We start from the raw sequence: 12,092 nt of genomic DNA, 5'->3' as shown, positions 1-12,092 counted from the left end.
TTAAACCTTCACATGACAAGAACATTTTCTTGACATTTCTATATTGAGCTACTTCAATATCCATTCTATGTACTTTGACTTAAACTTATTTATGTGTTTCAATCTATCTTCATAGATCTTGACACTAAATTTGTTTCAGTCCATATCCTTTCATTGAAATTAATTCTCAATGAAATCTTTTTAATCAAGTATATAATTACATCATTTATAACCAACTATATGTCATCTACATAAAGTATTATAAATATGTCTCAGCGCTCCCACTTAATTTCTTGCAAATGCAAGCCTCTTCATCGTTTCTGATGAAATCAAAAACTCTTTCACTATTTCATCTGGTGAAGATTCCAACTCCATGATACTCACTTCATCCAATTGAAGTTTGTATACCTATTTAGTATTCCACGGACTAGCAAAACAATTGGTTGTATCTTGTATACACCTTTAATACACACGTCTGATAAGTAATGTATTTTGCCATCCTACTAGCATATCTCATAAAAGAAATATGTAGTGATTACTAGAATAATCCACATAGACTACAAGCATTGCTACGGAAGCTCTAATCTTATCGTATTCAACTCTTTGAACTTTGTCGCAAACAACTTTTTGACAAGTCAAGCTTCATCAATTTTATAGATCCATTTACTTTCAATAAGTATTCATCTATCTTGGATTTTATGGCATATCGCCATTTTAAACGGAGTCAGGGCCCATTATAACTTCTTTGTTTGTAGTTGGTTTATCATTGTTCAAAATCAATCCTTTGTCCACAAATCATTTATTTGATCACAAAGTAAACCGTACCTACAAGGTTCAATATGTACTTCGATCTCCATGGCTAAAACACTTTGTAGTCATGGGAGCCATGATCGTTGTGGCCGCTTCCGGAACCAATTTCCGATGCTGCGCTACTCTGATCATTATGCTCAGGTTCATAAACCTTATCAAGTTCTATTGTCCTCCCACTCAAATACTTCGCTAGAAAACAATTTCTTGGAAATAAGAAACATTGACAAACACTTTTGTCTTTGTCTCGTGGGAAGAATTCCCAATCAAATTTCTGGGATAACCAACAAAGACATTTATCCGATTTTGGTTGTAAACTTATTTACTTATGCTATGCATACCAAAATTTAAGAAAAGATTATCAGGGTTCATACCCATGCCATAACTCGTATGGTGTCATTTCAACGGATCATGATGATGCTCTATTCAGTGTAAAAGCGGTAGTCTCTAAAGCATAATCCACAAAAATTATAATGGCATTAATATTTTATCTCATCATTGACCCAACAAGGTTTGGATACATCTCTTGGATACTTCATCATCACTATGATACTTCAAGAAATGTGAGTTGTAGAACAATTTCATAACTCTCTTAGATGTTCGCTAAAACTCGTAATTCAAATATTTCCACTATGATCCAATCATAGATATTTGACTTTTCTATTATGATGATTTCTATTTCATGCTGAATTTTATTTGAATCTATTCAAATGTTTCAAACTTCTTCCTTATCGAATATATCCACATATATATACTCAATTCATTGTTGGAAGTTTTCATGAAGTAGAAGAATCTCCCGCACACAACTATGCCTAGTGAGCCACATACATCATTATGTATGTTTTCACTAAGTTAGTTGCCCATTCAACTCTTGGCCTATGAACGGTATTTTAGTCATTCTCTTTAGAAAAGATTTGCAAGCACCAAATGATTCAAAAATCAAATGACTCCAAAAATCCATTTGCATGGAGTTCCTTCATGCGTTCCTTTCTAACATGACCTAAATGGCGGTTCCACAAATAAGTGGAATTCAAATCTTTTGCCTTATGGCATTTTAGCGTCAGTGTTATGTATGTGTGTTTCACCATTAAGATTTATAATAACTTATCCATCATACATGGAGTAATGTCATAATTTGAACAACTTATTGTTTTCATTTGACCAGAGCAAAATAACAATTATTAAGTTCTTGATTATAAATTCTAAGGGCTAGATAGAATGCCAACGACGAACATAATAACACTTTATTTTGTTCCAGACGTGTATTCCTATCATATTCCTTGCCAGTCACTTAGGCCATTGTATTCTTGTATTGCGTTGTTTTGTATGACACTTCATACCAACCAATATGGTACAAATACCCAAGAATTTCATTGTGTGACCTAACGAGGAATACATCCATAACATGTATATCATTTATATACACCTGAGCTAGACTTTCTAGTCTTTTCTTTTCTTTCTGCCAAAATATCTTTTGTAACTTCTCTTTTAGCTTTCCTCATTATTCAGAAAACACTTCATCTTTAATAACTTCTAGGTTTGTTGGTCAAATACCAATAACCTTGAGGTTCTTACTTTGAAGTTGATCATCATATGACAAGTGTTCCGGATTTCTCTATTAGCAACCTTTTAATATGATGAACAATTTCACTCATAATTTTATCCATCATATCATGACGACTTTCCGAGACCATGTCTGTACATGCTAGGCTCGTAAAGTTTAACCTCAGTATTCACATGTGCAAATCTGCCTTGCACTCGTTGTATGCACACTTAGAATCTATAACACCCGATCATCACGTGATGTTTAGAAACGACGAGTCTTAGCAACGGTGCATACTAAGGACAATTACTTCATGGATATGCGAATATCGTTAGTGCCCCAATAGTTGGAGGATTGGGACGCCTTGCGTCTTCAACCTTCGTACATTCCCATAAAACTTATGAGTTTATGTAGTCTCACCAAATTATATTCTATCATCTTGCAATAAGGTCTTAGATATCACATATATCTCATACCTTGATTATTTCTGAAAACTAAATTTTCAGCTCCTTACTTTTCAAACAGATTTGAACTTCAAGTTTCACGGAGACAAGATAACTTTAGGTACTAATTGAAACCATAGCTCTTTGAATCAACAATGTGAGGTTTACTAAAAGTTTGCAATAGGACTTAATCAATTCTTGATTCTTTAACAATACGGTACCAATCCGTAAAGTTTCTTGTCAGATTTTAACAGTATTTCTATCTCAATTACAAGACTAGCGCATGGTAGAAAACGGATACCAATACTACAAAATTAATTCAAAATACTACTCAGACTATGTTTATGATAATTAGTTCATGTTTTAATCTAATTACTAATGAACTCCCACTTAATACAACATCCCTCATAGTTGTTAAGTGGTACACGATCCAAATCCACTACACCAAAAACCGATCATCACGTGAGATGATGTAGCTTCAATGGTGAACATCAACATGTTGATCATATCATCCATATGACTCGTGTTCAACCTTTCGGTTTCCGTTGTCCCGAGGCCATGTCTGTACATGCTAGGCTCGTCAAGCAAACCCAAGTATTACGTGTGTGCAACATGGCTTACACCCGTTGTATATGAACGTTGAATCTATCACATCCGATCATCACGAGATGCTTTGAAACGACGAAATTTGGCAACGGTGCATACGAGGGGAGAACACTTTATTATCTTGATATTAATGTGAGGGATCATCTTATAATGCTACTGCCGCGTTCTAAGCAAAATAAGATGCATAAAGGATTAACATCACATGCAATTCATATGTGATATGATATGGCCCTTTTGTCTTTGCGCCTTCGATCTTCATCTCCAAAGCACGGACATGATCTCCATCATCAACGGGCATGATCTCCATCATCGTCGGCGTAGCGTTAAGGTTCATTGCGCCGTCTTCATGGTTGTTTCACCTCATGTAGCAACTATTACAACTACTTTGAAATACTACTCAACATGAAATTTAAAGACAACCATAAGGCTCCTGCCGGTTGCCACAATACAATAATGATCATCTCATACATATTCATCATCACATTATGGCCATATCACATCACCAAACCCTGCAAAAACAAGTTAGACGTCTCTAATTTGGTTTGCATATTTTACGTGGTTTAGGGTTTTCGGGAGAGATCTAATCTACCTACGAACATGAACCACAACGGTGATACTAATGTTATCAATAGAAGAGTAAATTGAATCTTCACTATAGTAGGAGAGACAGACACCCGCAAAGCCTCTTATGCAATACAAGTTGCATGTCGAACGAGGAACAAGTCTCATGAACGCGGTCATGTAAAGTTAGTCCGAGCCGCTTCATCCCACTATGCCACAAAGATGCAAACTACTCAAACTAAAGACAACAAGAGCATCAACGCCCACAAAACCATTGTGTTCTACTCATGCAACCATCTATGCATAGACACGGCTCTTATACCACTGTAGGGATTCTTTGCATAGAAAACAAAAATTTTCCTACCACGAGAACGCAATCCAAGCCAAGATGCAATCTAGAAGATGGGAGCAACGCGGGGATGAACGAGACTAACCCTTGAAGATTTCCAAAGCCTATAAGAGTAGGCTCTTATTGCTGCGGTAGACGATCACTTGCCGCTTGCAAAAGCGCGTAGAAGATCTTGATCACGGTGCCACGATCGGGCAGCACCTCCGTACTCGGTCACACGTTCGGTGTTGATGAAGACGACGTCCTTCTCCCCGTTCCAGCGGGCAGCGGAAGTAGTAGATCCTCCTCGGAATCCCGGCAGCACAACGGCGTGGTGGCGGTGGTGGTGGAGAACTCCGGCAGGGCTTCGCCTATGCGCTGCGGGAGTTTGTATGTGGAGGAGGGGAGGCTAGGGTTTGGGGAGAGGGGGCTATGGGCGCCGGCCTCAAGGGGGGCAGGGGTGGTGCGGCCAAGCCATGGGCTGCCCCCTCCCTCTCCTCCTCATTATATAGGTGGAACCCCAAGGGTTTTCCCAAAGTCTTCGAATAAGACCCCAACAGAAAAAACTGCCTTATGGACGAAACCTAGAGGGACAGGGACTCTCTCCCTTCCCCCTTTTCTTGGCCGGCCAAGGAGGTGGAGTCCACCATGGACTCCACCCTCCCACTTGGTTGGCTGGTTAGGGTTTGTGGAGTCCCTCCGGGACTCCTACTTCCATAGTGATTTATTTCCGGATAATTCTAGAAACCACCTTCCATAAATTCACCGGATCATTTCCAAACTTGGAAAGTGACTTCCTATATATGAATCTTATTCTCCGGACCATTCCGGAACTCCTCGTGATGTCCTGGATCCCATCCGAGACTCCGAACAAAACTTCGGACTCCATTCCATATTCCATATCTACTTAAACGACATCAAACCTTAAGTGTGTCACCCTACGGTTCGCGAACTATGTAGACATGGTTGAGAACTCTCTCCGACCAATAACCAATAGCGGGATCTGGAGATCCATAATGGCTCCCACATATTCAACGATGACTTTAGTGATCGAATGAACCATTCACATACGATACCAATTCCCTTTGTCACGCGATATTTTACTTGCCGAGGTTTGATCATCGGTATCTCTATACCTCGTTCAACCTCGTCTCATGACAAGTACTCTTTACTCGTACCGTGGTATGTGGTCTCTTATGAACCATTCATATGCTTGCAAGCTATTAGACGACATTCCACCGAGAGGGCCCAGAGTATATCTATCCGTCATCGGGATGGACAAATCCCACTGTTGATCCATATGCCTCAACTCATACTTTCCGGATACTTAATCCCACCTTTATAACCACCCATTTACGCAGTGGCGTTTGATGTAATCAAAGTACCTTTCCGGTATAAGTGATTTACATGATCTCATGGTCATAGGGACTAGGTAACTATGTATCGAAAGCTTATAGCAAATAACTTAATGACGTGATCTTATGCTACGTTTAATTGGGTGTGTCCATTATATCATTCACATAATGACATAACCTTGTTATTAATAACATCCAATGTTCATGATCATGAAATGATGATCATCTATTAATCAACAAGCTAGTTATACAAGAGGCTTACTAGGGACTCCTTGTTGTTCACATAACACACATGTATCAATGTTTCGGTTAATACAATTATAGCATGGTATGTAAACATTATCATAAACACAAAGTTATATAATAACCATTTATTATTGCCTCTTGGGCATATCTCCAACACCAACCTAGGAGGAGATGACTCCAAAAGAAGGGCATGGTGAATTACTACCTCAACTATGTGGTGTATCCTTTGAAGACCTTAAGTTTCAAGGACGGGGTTCTGCTCGTGGATGAAGTGAAGGTCCCGAAGACTAGAGGCACCATGGAAGAGAGGCTGCAGACTTTGGAGGACACCACTTTTAGGTATGCTAATGTGGTTGAGCGCGGTCTTGATGCTCACCACTTCATGAATCTTAAGCTGGAGAAAAAGGTTGAGTCATATGAGTCAAAGATGAAGGATCTGGAGGAGAAGTATGCACACACCCTCTCACAGCTAGATACGTTCCAAGCCCTCATGTGGGATGTGGAGAACCAGAACTATGAGTATGAAGATTGTTTCAAGAAGATTGTTGAAGCTGCATCCTCCAAGTTCAACGATCCACCTCTGTCCTTGTATAATGGGAGGCCCTATCCCTGGAAGCTCAAGGAGTGGTAAGCTCACTATGAGGAAAGCGGACCTAAAGAGGAAGAGAAGAAGGGAAGATCTACTCCAACAACCCAAGCTTGGGGGAGTTTCACCTAATGTTTTAATGCTTTTTAGTTTTTCATATTGCATCTAGTCATGTTTTTTCGGTTGAGTATGCTTCTATCTGTTAGTCATCAATTATCATAGTGCTTGTAAAGCTTTTAAAGCATCAACATATATCCCTTATCGAGTGCTTTCCAATGAATATAAATTTGGTTCCATCCATGGTTCTCTTATTTGGATATTTATGGGTAACACTCATGTATATGAACACATCATATCTAGAAGTTTCAGTTACATCTTGCTTTGAAATAAATTAATTTGGGCATGTCGGACAAGAATAGAGTATATCTCAATAATCAAGAATGCAATAAACAAAGAAAGGAACAAGATCAAGGTAAATGGTCATAAAGAGTTAGGAACTGACGATAACAAGGGGACATGAGATACTCTTATTCAACTTAGTAATCAATGAGTAAATTGATGAGGATCATGGATATTTGAATACATATGCTCTACTGGAAAATGATTGAAAGGTAGGCACCCGAGCATTCAGTTAGCCATGGAAAGTGCGAGACAAAAGTTGACTAGACCATATAACATGATTGAAAGATCCATGAATACAGTTTACACGTGTTAGCCTTCAAAAAAACGTTTACACTGGTTAATAAGAAACAAGACCATTAACGGATACCATCAAAAGTGGTGAAAGTGTTCAACATAATTGAACTTCATGTCAATCTTGTTATTAAAACTCTTTTCTTTTAACTAGTTATCTCATGGGTGTTTATCTCTTTTGTGAATTCAATAATAACATCAAGATAAGCATAGTGGATACCTATGATACAAATGCAAAACTGAGGATGGTTCAATTAATTTTCCAACATACAATAGTCATTAATATTAAAAAGTAAGGTGTACGTAGTTGCTAGAGCATCTATGTATGTTTCCCTCATTTGCATGGTTGATACTTTATAAATATCTTGAGACAAGTGAACATTAATAAGTTGATGAGTATTTACTTGATAAACCATAAGCTTATTGATGCATGATCTATTCTCTTATTTTCTCGAAGACGAGCAAAGGTTCAAGCTTGGGGGAGTTGATACGTGTATTTTGTATCATCATAATAGCAGCATCTATGATCACTTTAGAATTATATTTTCATTACCATTGTTTCTGCATTTTAGATGATTTACGATACTTTCCTACAAAGTCCCCTTCATCGGTATTTACTTTATAAGAGGCATAAAACCTTCTTTTTCGTATTTTGTTGTTTCAGGGATCTTCTAGAATCCAAATAATTCGAGAAAAAATACCACAAAAGTTTTTCATCAGGAGAAGGACCGTAGACAAAAGAAGCACGCGAGAGGAGCCATGGGGGCTGAAAGAGATCAGATGGCGCGGCAACCTTGCTAGGCCACGCCACCTAGGCCCGTTCGGGCCTCGAGCATCGTGTTGACTCTCCCTTTAACAGACGCCTCCGTTTCACGAGAAAATCTACGCCATATATTTCCGATGATTTACTAAGGTGGCAGAGGCGAAAGCCATCTCCCTACTCCGGGAGAGGGTAAATTATGTTGTTCCGGAACCTCAAAGAAGGGGAATTGTGGCTATCGCCATCACCACTCCTCCTTGGTGTAGGGGGTGCATTTCCATCAACATCATCCCCAACATCAGCACCATATCCATCTCCAAGATCTACCTCGACCCCCTAATAGTTTGTGATTGATTGAACCCTAGATATATATTGCTTAAGTGCTTTTTTGCATGATTGTGATTGGAAACTTGTCTTTATTTTGTGGATAGATTATATTTTCAGATTTTGTTGTAATTCATATGCAACTGATCCATACCATGTTTCACTGTTGTTAGTAGGTCCCCATGTTCTCGATGGCATAGGATGAATTGCCAATGATTTCTACGTATGCGAACGTCGAGTGCATACTACTTCACCAATTTGGGCTCATACTGCTGCACTTTAATGCAGTGAAGAGGGTTGAAAGGGGCAGAATGATAGAAACTATATTCCAATACTTCAAGTTCATTGGAGGGACTAATATCAGGGACCCATGTACTAAGTGCTATGGTGGGACATTTATGTGTTAATGATTCCTATATTTGCTCCTGAAAATGGCCATAGGACCCACCATAAGGGGTGTACTTGCTCATTCAGTTGGATGCACCTAATTTAGGCTCAGTCCAATAAGAACAAAAATTGACAAGATACTTACCATATTGTTAGTAATCTTCTTGCTAAGTAATCCATGCCGCCTTTGGAAACGCTTGTCACATATAAGAACACAAACACTTGAGCTTGTCCTCTTGTTGGATTGATTCTCTGAAAAAAAACATTTACTGTATTGCAATTTACTTTCAGTAATTTACTTTTTTTGTAAACTATACACCTAAAATACAAAACCAATGCATCTTTAATTGTTTTACTTATCAAACTTCCTAATCAATACCTTCAACTTATCTTGGGTTTGAAAACCTTTTTTTATTGAAATATACCACAATTTATCTCCTCCACTTGGGAGACATCAGACGCGGCCTACTTTTCAAGTGGAGCTGGTATAGCTGGAGCGATCATTCGCAAGGACCACGGCTAGGCCATTGCCGGCGACGCAGAACCTATGAAGAATATGCTTGATTCAAAAAGAAGAACATAAATTTTAAAAACACTATGCTCATATATATTAATTAAACACAATAATAAAAAATTACATATGAGTGTTGTGTTAACGTCGGTCTTGCTACATTTTACACTTTTTAGAGTGTAGTGGAATGCGACACATAAATTTTTTTGGGCGAAACTACCACTCTTGAGCTTAGACACAACTTAGGAGAGATCGGGGGTGCGATCTATGGCTCATGGTGGATACAATGGAGTGTTGCGAGATCTAGAGTTCGAGAGAGAGGTTGTTGAGAGATCTAAATTTCTGTTATTTTTAATTTTGTACGCAACGTGGTTAGACAAAGTGTTCTCCGTACTATATAGAAATATTGTAACATCTAGGATTAGTTTTATGGGCTCTTGATTAAGTGACTGGCAACTATTGGTCAAGCTCCGCTTGGTCAAACGCCCCATAGACCATAGTGGACTAGAATCTGATTGGTCATATAAGTTAGTGAGATGTGGTTGTTTGTACCAAAATAAAAACAACAGAAATTTGAAAAACATAGTACACGTATATTCATTAAACATAATAACACTAAATTTCATACAACACCCTGCTAATTTGGGCCGATCTTGCTACATTTTTTTGGGTGTAGTGAAATGAAACATAGCAAATACTAGCAAATTCGTTAAAACCTTGATTGATCCAATGTTTTTTTTGTATAACTCGGATGCATCAGATATGTATGGCTCCAACTACCTTTCACTTCGTGTTTCTCGGACTTCTAGAACTTGCTCACTCACACCTTACCGCGCGACGACACGTGTCCCACGCTGCCAACCAAAGCTTGGTACGGCCCACCAGTCAGCTTGCAGCTGCGCTCCCTCTTATCTGCATCGCGCGCTCATGCCACATCGCCCTCCCTTCACTTCCCGCCGCCACCGGCTCAGGCCGATACAAACAAGGAACCCCGACCCAGGCCAGCCAAGTAAAAGGAAAGCCACCGATCAAATTATCTAGCCATCCTTCAAACCGCAAAAGGCGAGGAGAGAGTCATGGAGGACAGAGACCACCAGAACCTCCCGGAATCTGCGGATGACTACGTCGCCGTCGCCGGCGAGGAGGAGGGAGATGAAGACGGCCGCGGGTTCACTTTCCCCGCTCTGCCGTTCGCGGCGGAAGGGTGCATCGTGCCCGTGTACCCCATCTTCGGCCGGCCCCCGTCCCCCCCGGCGCCGGCGCCGGAGACGGCCACCGTGCGGCTGCCGCTGGGGCGGCTCCTGCTGGAGGAGCGGGACTTCCGTGCGAGGCAGAGGGACGCGGAGGAACGACCACCGCCGGCGCCGCCGGACGAAGTGGGCGGCGAGCTGGAGGGCGTGGCGCCGGAGAGCTACTGCCTCTGGGCGCCCGGGCAGTCCGCTCCGGCGTCCCCTCGGGTGTGCCGCAAGAGCGCCTCCACGGGGTCGGTCCTCCGGTGGCGCAGCATCAGCGACCGCTTCGTGGGCCGGAGCCACAGCGACGGCAAGGAGAAATTCGTGTTCTTCAGCGCTGGCTCAGGGTCTGGGCCTCCCAACCAGGACGAGAGCCGCCGGAAAGGGGACGGAGCTGTCAGCGCCGGTGACCGTGGACGAAGCTATTACAGCAAAGGTGGTGGAGGAGCAGGAGGGGGAGGCGGCGGCGGCGCTGCTGGCCGGAGGAGATCGTATCTGCCGTACAAGCAAGAGCTTGTCGGGCTGTTCGCCAACGTCAGTGGGTTACGGCGGAGCTATCCCCCGTTTTAATGCGTTTCTTTCCTTTTTCTTCTTCTCTCTTGTCCGTACTGTCTTGTCTGTTTTCATGTGCATACTGGATACTGTGTTTCCGTAGGGCTAGAAATATATTTTGTGTGTTTATAAATTAGAATGGTATAGTATTTGAAACGAACTTTAGCATCTCAAATAATATGATATTGTAGGAGAGACATAATAATATGATATTGTAGGAGAAATATATTTTGTGTGTTTATAGGTTGTCTGATTGCTTCATCCTTCAGTCAGAGCTGCCGCTTTTTTTTAGGCTGTTCTAACAGCAATATTTCTACATTTTCAAATAATGATTATATGGCGAGAATTTTGTATGTCGTTAGATTTGGTGAATCTACAGCCCTGGAAACTGCACGGTCGGCTCTCCGGCGGGCGATGTAGCGGTGGCGGTGGCTTTACCTCTAGGTCATGGGGATGGCGTGGAGTGGGCGGCGGGCTTTCCGGGCGTTAGTGCTGCTTCGACAGTGGCAGCTCCCAGACCATGTCTCACAGGCTTTGTTTGGTGTCGGCGGGCTGCCCATGGTTCCTTTGGTGTGTTGGGAGTTGATTTCGTGCAAAAGCCCATCACTTTTGCGCAACAGTGATGGCGCCCGTGGGTGTCGTGTCCCTCTTGGGGGCACCGTTGTGGTCGCTCCCCCATGCTAGAGCTCCGGGTGAAAACCTTTGACCGTTCTCGGTCTCGACGGCAGCGGCGCCTAGCGTCATCACCCTCTTGGGGGCGTCGTCGTGGAGCTTGGGTACCTTTGGCTTGCCCTCGTCGTCATCGGCGAGCATGCTCAGATCCTCTTTTGGTGCTCTCAGTCCCGACGTAGGGCGGACTCGGCGGCCTCTTATCTTTTACACGTGACATTGTGGTCTTCGTTCTCGGTACTTGTTGGCTGCTGGCAGGATCGGCTCTCCACGGCCCGGAGCGGGAGGGCAGGTGGCCCTTCCCAGCAACAACTTGGTGGTATGAGATGACGATGTCCGGTGGCTTCACAAGGAGACGGGGTCTCAACTTTAGTCGGTTGTTTCGGTTGTATTGTGGAGGGTGTGGCATCTCCTGTACTTTCATTTTATTTTTGTGGTCTGCTTTGTAAGAGGTTTTCCTCTCTACCTTGTATTGGTTTGGCCGTGTGTGGCTTTATTTATAAAGCGGGG

The 12,092-nt window shown here is 41.9% G+C and overlaps 2 protein-coding genes across 2 annotated transcripts; both read left to right on the top strand.

Annotated features, from left to right (window-relative positions):
• The first annotated feature begins 6,058 nt into the window (after positions 1-6,058).
• Positions 6,059-6,499, top strand: LOC139838089 (uncharacterized). The gene has a single exon (XM_071827441.1). It carries the CDS (start codon positions 6,059-6,061, stop codon positions 6,497-6,499), a length of 441 nt encoding a protein of 146 aa, XP_071683542.1.
• Positions 6,500-10,064: 3,565 nt separating this feature from the next.
• Positions 10,065-11,073, top strand: LOC127343200 (uncharacterized). Its single transcript, XM_051369317.2, has one exon. The coding sequence runs from the start codon at positions 10,206-10,208 to the stop codon at positions 10,929-10,931; it is 726 nt and encodes a 241-aa protein (XP_051225277.1). The 5' UTR covers positions 10,065-10,205; the 3' UTR covers positions 10,932-11,073.
• The last annotated feature ends 1,019 nt before the right edge of the window (positions 11,074-12,092 follow it).

This window comes from Lolium perenne, chromosome 3, assembly GCF_019359855.2.
Source record: "Lolium perenne isolate Kyuss_39 chromosome 3, Kyuss_2.0, whole genome shotgun sequence".
Taxonomy (NCBI): domain Eukaryota; kingdom Viridiplantae; phylum Streptophyta; class Magnoliopsida; order Poales; family Poaceae; genus Lolium; species Lolium perenne.
The sequence above is the reverse complement of the archived record's forward strand: the minus strand, read 5'-3'. Positions and strand labels throughout refer to the sequence as shown.

Excerpts from the sequence above, each read along its gene's own strand:
- LOC127343200 (XM_051369317.2), top strand. The coding sequence starts at position 10,206 with ATGGAGGACAGAGACCACCAGAACCTCCCGGAATCTGCGGATGACTAC.
- LOC139838089 (XM_071827441.1), top strand. The coding sequence starts at position 6,059 with ATGGTGAATTACTACCTCAACTATGTGGTGTATCCTTTGAAGACCTTA.